This window comes from Sinocyclocheilus grahami, unplaced genomic scaffold, assembly GCF_001515645.1.
Source record: "Sinocyclocheilus grahami isolate Dianchi unplaced genomic scaffold, SAMN03320097.WGS_v1.1 scaffold348.1, whole genome shotgun sequence".
Classification (NCBI taxonomy): Eukaryota; Metazoa; Chordata; class Actinopteri; order Cypriniformes; family Cyprinidae; genus Sinocyclocheilus; species Sinocyclocheilus grahami.
In genome coordinates this window covers 568,842-578,375 of record NW_015505527.1, presented here as the reverse complement: position 1 = coordinate 578,375, position 9,534 = coordinate 568,842, and the positions used below count along the sequence as shown (strand labels likewise).

The following is a 9,534-nucleotide window of genomic DNA, read 5'->3' as shown; positions in this document are numbered from 1 at the left end:
GTTTGACTGTTGGTATGATGTTCTTTTTATGAAATGCTGTGTTGGTTTTACGCCAGATGTAACGGGACACACACCTTCCAAAAAGGAGTCCACAGAATATTTGCCCAAAAGTCTTGGGATAATCAAGATATTTTTTGGCAAATGAGAGACGAGCCTTTGTGTTCTTTTTGGTCAGCAGTGGCTTTTGCCTTGGCACTCTCCCATGGATGCCGTTTTTGCCCAGTCTCTTTCTTTTTGTTGAATCATGAACACTGACCTTAACTGAGGCAAGTGAGGCTTGCAGTTCTTTAGATGTTGTTCTGGATTCTTTTATGACCTCTTGAATGAGTCGACGTTGTTCTCTTGGAGTAATTTTGGTTGGCCGGCAACTCCTGGGAAGGTTCACCATTGTTCCAAGTTTTCTCAATTTGTGGATAATGGCAGCTTTCTAAAATAATGTGGTTTAGTGACTTTAAGTGACGTGACATGTGGCCAAGTATGGTGACCCATACTCGGAATTAGTGCTCTGCATTTACCCATCCAAAGTGCACACACACAGCAGTGAACACACACACACACCGTGAACACACACCCGGAGCAGTGGGCAGCCATTTATGCTGCGGCGCCCGGGGAGCAGTTGGGGGTTTGGTGCCTTGCTCAAGGGCACCTCAGTCGTGGTATTGAAGGTGGGAGAGAGTGCTGTACATTCACTCCCCCCACCTACAATCCCTGCCGGTACGAGACTCAAACCCGCAACCTTTGGATTATGAGTCCGACTCTCTAACCATTAGGCCACAACTTAATTGCAGTTCTTTCATGATTTAACAGGAGGGGGAAATAAATTTTTCACGTAGTGCCACGTAGGTTTGGACAGCTTTTTTCCCTTAATAAATGAAATCATCATTTAAAAACTGCATTTTGTATTTACTTGCATTATCTTTGTGTAATATTAAAATTAGTTTGATGATCTGAATCTTTTAAGTGTGACAAATATGCAAAAAAAAAATTTAAACAGGAAGGGGGCAAAAACCTTTTTACAGCACTGTATTTACACGGTTGAAACAAGATACATTTTGATGGTCATACATATTTATTTCATGCTATAACTAGTAAAGAAGAAGAGACGATCGGTTCACATGCCGCTTGAACTGAGGCACTACATTGATCTGTCATGACTCACGACACATTAAAGAGCCACAAAACGGTACCACCTGACCACCTCAGATTCATTATGCGCTATATTTAGGCATTGATAGTGCGATAGTTCCGAATACAAGGGTATGAACAGCTCCAAGTAGAATGTCACGTGTGGTCATCTCGAAATTACAGTAATTACGACATGAATACAGCATTAAGGTGCATTCAGGCCATATGGTATTACAACTTGTGAATTGGGAATTTTCTGAGAGCTACAACTTGTACCACCTGACGACATCAGATTCATTAGACGCTATAGGCATTGTGCCAAAGTTCCGAGTCTAAGGGTGTGAACAGCTCCAAGTAACAAGCCACATGTTGTCATCTTGAAGTTACAGTAATTACGACCTGGCGTGAATGCAGCATTAAGCAAATGCAGTATGTTTGCATGGCCTTGCTGATATTTGTTGAGTCTTCCTGTGCAGTCTGTCTGACGTTTTTTTTCCTAATTTGCTATTTTCATTATCTGGAGCTTACAATCAGATACTCGCAAAAAAAAGCACATGTTTTTAGTTACCAACGCGAGTGTGGAAATGCTCTATTTCCCACCAGCCATGAATATTTTTGCCAGCAAAAGTATCAATAACAGGAATCACAAAGATTGGTATGTGATCTCCAAACACAATGAAATGACATGCTATTTGTAAAAAAAAAGCTATATTTATTACTACTTACTGTGAATGTTAGAGTCTTCATAGGTGGTTGTTTTTAACATGTTTTTCAAAAGTAACCAGTTTTAGAGGTAAAATGATTGGGATTAATTTACTGAGTGCATGTTTAAATGAAGCAAATAACGTAAGGAATACATTAGGGCTTCAGTTAGATTCCTTTGCAATCACAATACACTATATATGGTTGATCTTTGCTCTTGCTCGCTTCAGTGGGGTGGAATAGGTTTTGAATCTTTACCTGTAGGTTCAGGTGTGTAGACCCACTCTTTCTCCTCCCCTTGGACCTCTGTCCCATTGGTACAGGCACACTTCAGCACAGTGAGTATTCTCACCTTGACTGGTTTCTCAAGATCAAACTGAGCAGCATAAGTCAGCTTGACAGTTCGAACACTCTGTACAACACAAAAAGAGGGAAATTTTGAGTCATAAATCACTACGTTTGCAAGAATAAGAGCATGATATCAGTATACATAAAGCATGAAAAGCTGCTATGTTTTGAAGATAATTTAGAACAAATACGTCTCTCTGAATACTAAGTACATCACTTGCAGGGAGTTGTTCTCGCTGAGGGGTTGCATTAAATGAAACCCAGAATTTGGCTCTGACTGAGGAGTTTCAGACTGAATCTTGAGGAGTTCCGTGGAACACTTAACTGTCTTTGGTTTACTAAGAGGTTGTGTAGGACGTTTACTGAACCATGATTTATGAACAGAGACAAACGCATATTTACTGATTTGGCTCTGAACCATCTTTTTTATTTAGATTAAAGCACTAAATGTAACAAGTACAAATGTTCAGAAAGAAACATGTATTTGGCTGATAATGAGTCACAAAAATGGTGAAATACTAGACCAGGTTTATCCAGCAAGATTGAACAAAGCTTTAGTAATGTGGTGTCAGAACAATTTCAGAGAAATGACCACAAAATAAACTTAGAATTCTTCATAGCATAGTTATTTCAAAACATTTGAAGTGTGGCATGCATTAAGTAAAAACTACACTAACGTATAAATGCTTATGTGCTGAAAGGAAAACAAATGAGACTGTGTGTGGTGTGTTCTGTGAGTTCTCGAGGATTCTTACCCTCCATCGTTCCTCATAGGTGTCATAGTATCTGAGCTGGTATCGTACTGTGCAGCCTGTAAGGTTCTGAAGGCTGGCTGGCTGAGTCCAGTGGATACTGAGGTAACCCAGGAAGCCAGGGTCTGTTATCTCAATATTGGCAGGTGGATCCACTGTGGGAAAAGAACACTGTGTATGAACAATGTTGACTGCACTAACAACTTCTGGCTTGAAGACAGACCAAGCACCTGAAACAAGCATCCAATTGGAATTTTAAACTCCATCTAATCCCATGAGTCAAACTGTTGTGAAATCCAGTGAACTCAGCCAAATTATTTGTGATCTGCTGCACAAAGTCATGCTAAAGCCTCCCTGTCTGGTCATTAAGTTAAGCAATCAAGGAAACTGTGTCACAAATGTTAAGGACAATATATACAATATTAAAGAAATATTAAATAGGTCAACTATTTGCTTAGTATATGAGTTTATGGTTCTTTCTTTCTTTTATTTATTTAGTGATCAGCTATTACCAAGCTTAGTTGAGGATACTTCTCTCCTCTTCTCCACTAGGCAAGTTAGTGACAGAGATTTTGAATTTATGATCCATATTCTTATGAAGTTTTCAATTATTACTTGGGTTTATGCATAAACATGTCCAGTAGGAAAAACATCACATTAGTTTTTGCATTGTGAAGGGCTCACATACTGTCAATTTTAGGCTTCATAAACTTACTTGCTTTTACTTAAATGAAAGACACACCATGACTCTAAACTCAAATGTATCCCTCTGATACCGACCAAATAATGAACGTTGATTCAACATCGAAATTTGATTGACGACTGATACTGACCGTTACAACCAAAAATTGACGTTGAATCAACGTCTGCTTGCTGTCTGGGCTACCGTGTAATCTAAAGTTTAGCTAAGGCAATATATCATCATAGGCATACAGGCTAACCTAATGGAGAAACGACAGCTGAATACAGTAAAACTAATAACGTCATCAGAACCACCACATTGATATGCAAATCAGGCGTTAAGTAATTAAAATGCGCTAATTTGCATACATTTGACACAAGGAATTGCAGATAAATAGGATAAACAAAACAACTAAATATATACTTGAAACTAGCAGCATAGAAAACATGCACATTGTGGCATCTTTGTTGTTGCCTATTCTTGTGATAAAATGAAAGAAGACCATGCATGGTCTCTCTATGTGAACTGATTCTTTTGTAGACATCTGTTGAAAAATTAAACAATAATGTGAGGGAATTAAAATAAATTGGTAAGTCAGAGTTGTGTTAATATATTTAACGTTTTGTTTAGAAAAATATTTTTCTTTTTTTCCCACTTGAGCCCCTGCCCCTCAAAATGTCTGTGGATCACCGGACATGACAGGTTTTCTGGTAAGCAAAACAAGTACTTTAAAGGAATTCCTTAGCTTATTGCCGTTACTGTGGCAGCCAACAACAGCACAGCTTAACACTCCTTACATATTTATATTTAGTTATATTGAAAAAGTTTCAATTCAGTCGATCTTTTTTACCCCGTTTTAACATGGATTTCTATGGAGACCGGCCATAGATGTCGGATAGCAGCGGTGGCACATAATGTCCACGTTCTGATTGGTCAGATCGCCTGTCAATCAAGCTCTTTGTGAACGGTCAATTGACATTATTTAAATGAGGCTACAAAAAGACCAGGCAGAGAAAGGGTTAAAAGACATAAAACAGATATGAATGAAAAAAAAAACTATGTAAAATAGTTTATAGCACTTTAAAAGCATGGTTCATTATATGGACCCTTTTATTAAAGAGGGTTATATTTAGCCGTTCTATTTAAGAGTCTATTAGAGCTTATACATAAAAGTCATGTTTGACTCTCTTTGCACTACAGAATGAGCAGAAGTCTGGAATTGTGCCATTTTTTAAAAATTATTTCAGTGGAATCAGCCAGGAAGCTTACCCGCAAGTCCACAGGCCGTGACCTCTGACGTAGAAACAGGCTCCTGAGTCAGCAAAAGCAAAGCGAATACAGAAAGCCATGCAGGAAACTTATTCAGCAGCAACATGTTCTTCTGAAGGATTATTATCAGTGTCTAGAGAGGAATAAAGCATTAAACATTCACATCAGTTGTTTGTGAAATCCAGTGAACTCAGCCAAATTATTTGTGATCTGCTGCACAAAGTCATGCTAAAGCCTCCCTGTCTGGTCATTAAGTTAAGCAATCAAGGAAACTGTGTCACAAATGTTAAGGACAATATATACAATATTAAAGAAATATTAAATAGGTCAACTATTTGCTTAGTATATGAGTTTATGGTTCTTTCTTTCTTTTATTTATTTAGTGATCAGCTATTACCAAGCTTAGTTGAGGATACTTCTCTCCTCTTCTCCACTAGGCAAGTTAGTGACAGAGATTTTGAATTTATGATCCATATTCTTATGAAGTTTTCAATTATTACTTGGGTTTATGCATAAACATGTCCAGTAGGAAAAACATCACATTAGTTTTTGCATTGTGAAGGGCTCACATACTGTCAATTTTAGGCTTCATAAACTTACTTGCTTTTACTTAAATGAAAGACACACCATGACTCTAAACTCAAATGTATCCCTCTGATACCGACCAAATAATGAACGTTGATTCAACATCGAAATTTGATTGACGACTGATACTGACCGTTACAACCAAAAATTGACGTTGAATCAACGTCTGCTTGCTGTCTGGGCTACCGTGTAATCTGCTAAGGCACTAAGGCAATATATCATCATAGGCATACAGGCTAACCTAATGGAGAAACGACAGCTGAATACAGTAAAACTCATCAGAACCACAGAACCACCACATTGATATGCAAATCAGGCGTTAAGTAATTAAAATGCGCTAATTTGCATACATTTGACACAAGGAATTGCAGATAAATAGGATAAACAAAACAACTAAATATATACTTGAAACTAGCAGCATAGAAAACATGCACATTGTGGCATCTTTGTTGTTGCCTATTCTTGTGATAAAATGAAAGAAGACCATGCATGGTCTCTCTATGTGAACTGATTCTTTTGTAGACATCTGTTGAAAAATTAAACAATAATGTGAGGGAATTAAAATAAATTGGTAAGTCAGAGTTGTGTTAATATATTTAACGTTTTGTTTAGAAAAATATTTTTCTTTTTTTCCCACTTGAGCCCCTGCCCCTCAAAATGTCTGTGGATCACCGGACATGACAGGTTTTCTGGTAAGCAAAACAAGTACTTTAAAGGAATTCCTTAGCTTATTGCCGTTACTGTGGCAGCCAACAACAGCACAGCTTAACACTCCTTACATATTTATATTTAGTTATATTGAAAAAGTTTCAATTCAGTCGATCTTTTTTACCCCGTTTTAACATGGATTTCTATGGAGACCGGCCATAGATGTCGGATAGCAGCGGTGGCACATAATGTCCACGTTCTGATTGGTCAGATCGCCTGTCAATCAAGCTCTTTGTGAACGGTCAATTGACATTATTTAAATGAGGCTACAAAAAGACCAGGCAGAGAAAGGGTTAAAAGACATAAAACAGATATGAATGAAAAAAAAAACTATGTAAAATAGTTTATAGCACTTTAAAAGCATGGTTCATTATATGGACCCTTTTATTAAAGAGGGTTATATTTAGCCGTTCTATTTAAGAGTCTATTAGAGCTTATACATAAAAGTCATGTTTGACTCTCTTTGCACTACAGAATGAGCAGAAGTCTGGAATTGTGCCATTTTTTAAAAATTATTTCAGTGGAATCAGCCAGGAAGCTTACCCGCAAGTCCACAGGCCGTGACCTCTGACGTAGAAACAGGCTCCTGAGTCAGCAAAAGCAAAGCGAATACAGAAAGCCATGCAGGAAACTTATTCAGCAGCAACATGTTCTTCTGAAGGATTATTATCAGTGTCTAGAGAGGAATAAAGCATTAAACATTCACATCAGTTGTCTCTCTTCACACTTGTTTTTGCTACCTTTAGGGTGATTTAATATGGCAATGATATGCAATCATGATAAAATAGTACATTGTCACCCACGCTGTTGTTTTTTTACATATGTGGTTGGAAAATGTGTAACTGCTCTCACACATTAAACGCTCACGCATAAGGTGCGGCTCCTTTGTTTCCCTAGATCAGTTTGGTATATATAGCCTGCTTAGTATCATATCAGCTCATTGGCATCTTGACCTTAAAACAGCTGTTCTGCATCACTGTGTATTTCATTAGTTCTTTGCCTTAAAGAGACAGATCATCCAAAAATAAATATCCTGTCATTATTTACTCAGAACATGAAAGAAAATTTTGGTTACTGAACAGTTTGGTGTCTATTAACTTCCATTAGATGGAGAGAAAAATAAATATTTCAAATAAACATCTTTAATGTTTCATGCAAGAAAGAAATTCATACAGGTTTGGAACAACATTAGGGTGAATAAATGATTTGGTGAACGATCCCCTTAACACATTTTCAAATCTGATTTTATACACAAATATATTACAAATAGAAGGGAAATCGAATTATAGATTCAGCATAAAAAGGACATGTATAAATCCTAAAAAAGCATTAAAAAACAAATGTTGATATTTTGTTAGATTCTAATGATGTTACATCAACAATATATTTTTTATTTTTAATATAATATAATATAAAAATACACAAATATTAAATTTTCATTATGTTTAAAATGTTTAAGGCATTACATCTTTATATAGAAATTTATTTAGATATTCAATATCAAGATGTTCACAATTATATATTTTTATATATGTATAATGATCAAACTTTCATCATAGTATGTTCTGTTATTTGTATTCTTTTTAGGAGCTCTTGTTTTTAGTATATTATATACATTATAACATTTGCCTTAATGTGCTATAATAAAAGCTGTTATTTTGATAAACTATTCACAAATGTTCATAAATGTTGATCTGCACACACAAGAACAAATACACAGAATTATACAGTGTATTCAGTTAATGCCACTCAGTTAACCTTAATTCAACCTATTTACATAAAGAAGATCTGAAGATGTGCTGAGAAAGAAGGAAGACAAAATATCCACATATGATAAAGAGATAAAGCTACTACAGCAGAAAATAACAGAGTAAACAAGTATAGCCTACTCACTGTCACTGTTCTCTAATAGAAAGATCCTGATGATATGAGCCCATATAGTTGCCTTAGGATGGTCTGAATGAACTTAGCTTAACGTTCTCGGATTTTGTTGGATACAGCACCCTCTTGTGTGACTCAGTGTGTGTGTGTGTGTGTGTGTGAGTGAGAGAGAGAGAGAGAGAGACTGCCTATATAGTTACAATATATTTCTAGTACAGCATACACATCGCACTGCCAAGATAATTAATTCCATTGAAAGTTTTATTTAAAATACTTGTGGTTTGCCATTTAGTGTGAACTGTTTAACTGATCACTCAAGAGCTGTTTGAAAAGGTTTGTAGTAATAAATCAGTCGTGTTATTCCAGCTTTCTGTCTTGTCTGTGTGTTATGCTCTGTGAATCAGTTAAGCTATCAAGTGTTTACTTTGGTTTACTCTGTTTATTCACTTTTCCCTTATGTGCTGAAATACAGCCAATTTAGGAAAGCAAGAAAAAAACATCATCTTTCAAATTACAAATCTATTTGCAAAAGGAATGTTCATGTTGAATATGAGCTCTGAGTCTTTCAGCTCCCACAAGTATAAACATTTCTGTTCCCTTTCAGTCGGTCACTCCCGACATCACGTCGGATGACCGACGAAATTGGGATCTCGCTTAGAGGGACCAATCTACTTCGAGTGTAAACTAAACGAGCCAATGCACATTGGCATGCGATTATTGCATCCAGCTGCTGCTGATCACAGCGTGAGTATAAGTAGGCAGCAGATGCAGCGCATATTCAGGCTTTTTTCATCGGAGCCGAGCGATCACATCGTTCTGCTCCTGACTACTCTACTGAGAGAAGAAGACTGAACGAGTTCAGCGCGCTCTTGGAGAGCTCTTCGTGTTGGCGGTACGGCGCTTCAGCGGTGGTGGTTTCCCATGTCGAGTGGGTTGCACACATCAGGCTGCACTACTCCCTGTTGGTGTTGCAGATGATCATCTCCCCTGTGCGCCTCAGCACGCTAAAAGAGCTTTTTCCCCTAAAAGAGCAATTTCGGGTGCGTCTTTTTAAAGACGACGTTGCTTGGCAAACTTGACGTTACGTCTTTGTAAAGACGATGTGGGTCTTGCTATAGACAACATATCACCCGGGCGTTCTGGATGCGGTCGTTACCTGGTGCTGGGTGATGGTCACGATCGCTGCCTCTCGTGCCTGGGCATGAAGCACGCTGAGGTGGTTTTCGTGGATGGCTCATGCTCCCATTGCGGGGGTATGATCATCTCAGAGTTGCGGACTAGACTCCGTTACCTGCAAGGGGGCGGAGTGCCCGTGCCACTGCCTAGATCTGGGGTTCCCTCTGGTGGCAGCCGGGGGCGTCCTTTTAGCGGTGGGCGGACTGGTCTTACGGTCACGGTGAGGAATTCCCCTCCAGGGATGCCCAAGCCCGCCGGCACTTCGAAACCAGCGGAGCTCTCAAAAAGAGCAGGCTGGACCCTCCC

General features: G+C 38.1%; 1 protein-coding gene across 1 annotated transcript in view; it reads right to left on the bottom strand.

The window, feature by feature from the left end:
- The window catches only part of LOC107548444 (interleukin-13 receptor subunit alpha-2-like), an 8,211-nt gene extending 3,190 nt beyond the window's left edge, over nt 1-5,021 (bottom strand). Inside the window, exons 1-3 of the mRNA XM_016229114.1 lie at nt 4,879-5,021; nt 2,931-3,082; nt 2,086-2,239 (exon numbers count right to left, since the gene is read on the bottom strand). Of these exons, the coding sequence (XP_016084600.1) occupies nt 2,086-2,239; nt 2,931-3,082; nt 4,879-4,984 (412 nt within the window). The 5' untranslated portion in view covers nt 4,985-5,021. The remainder of the gene's footprint in view (nt 1-2,085; nt 2,240-2,930; nt 3,083-4,878) is intronic.
- Nucleotides 5,022-9,534: the final 4,513 nt, after the last annotated feature.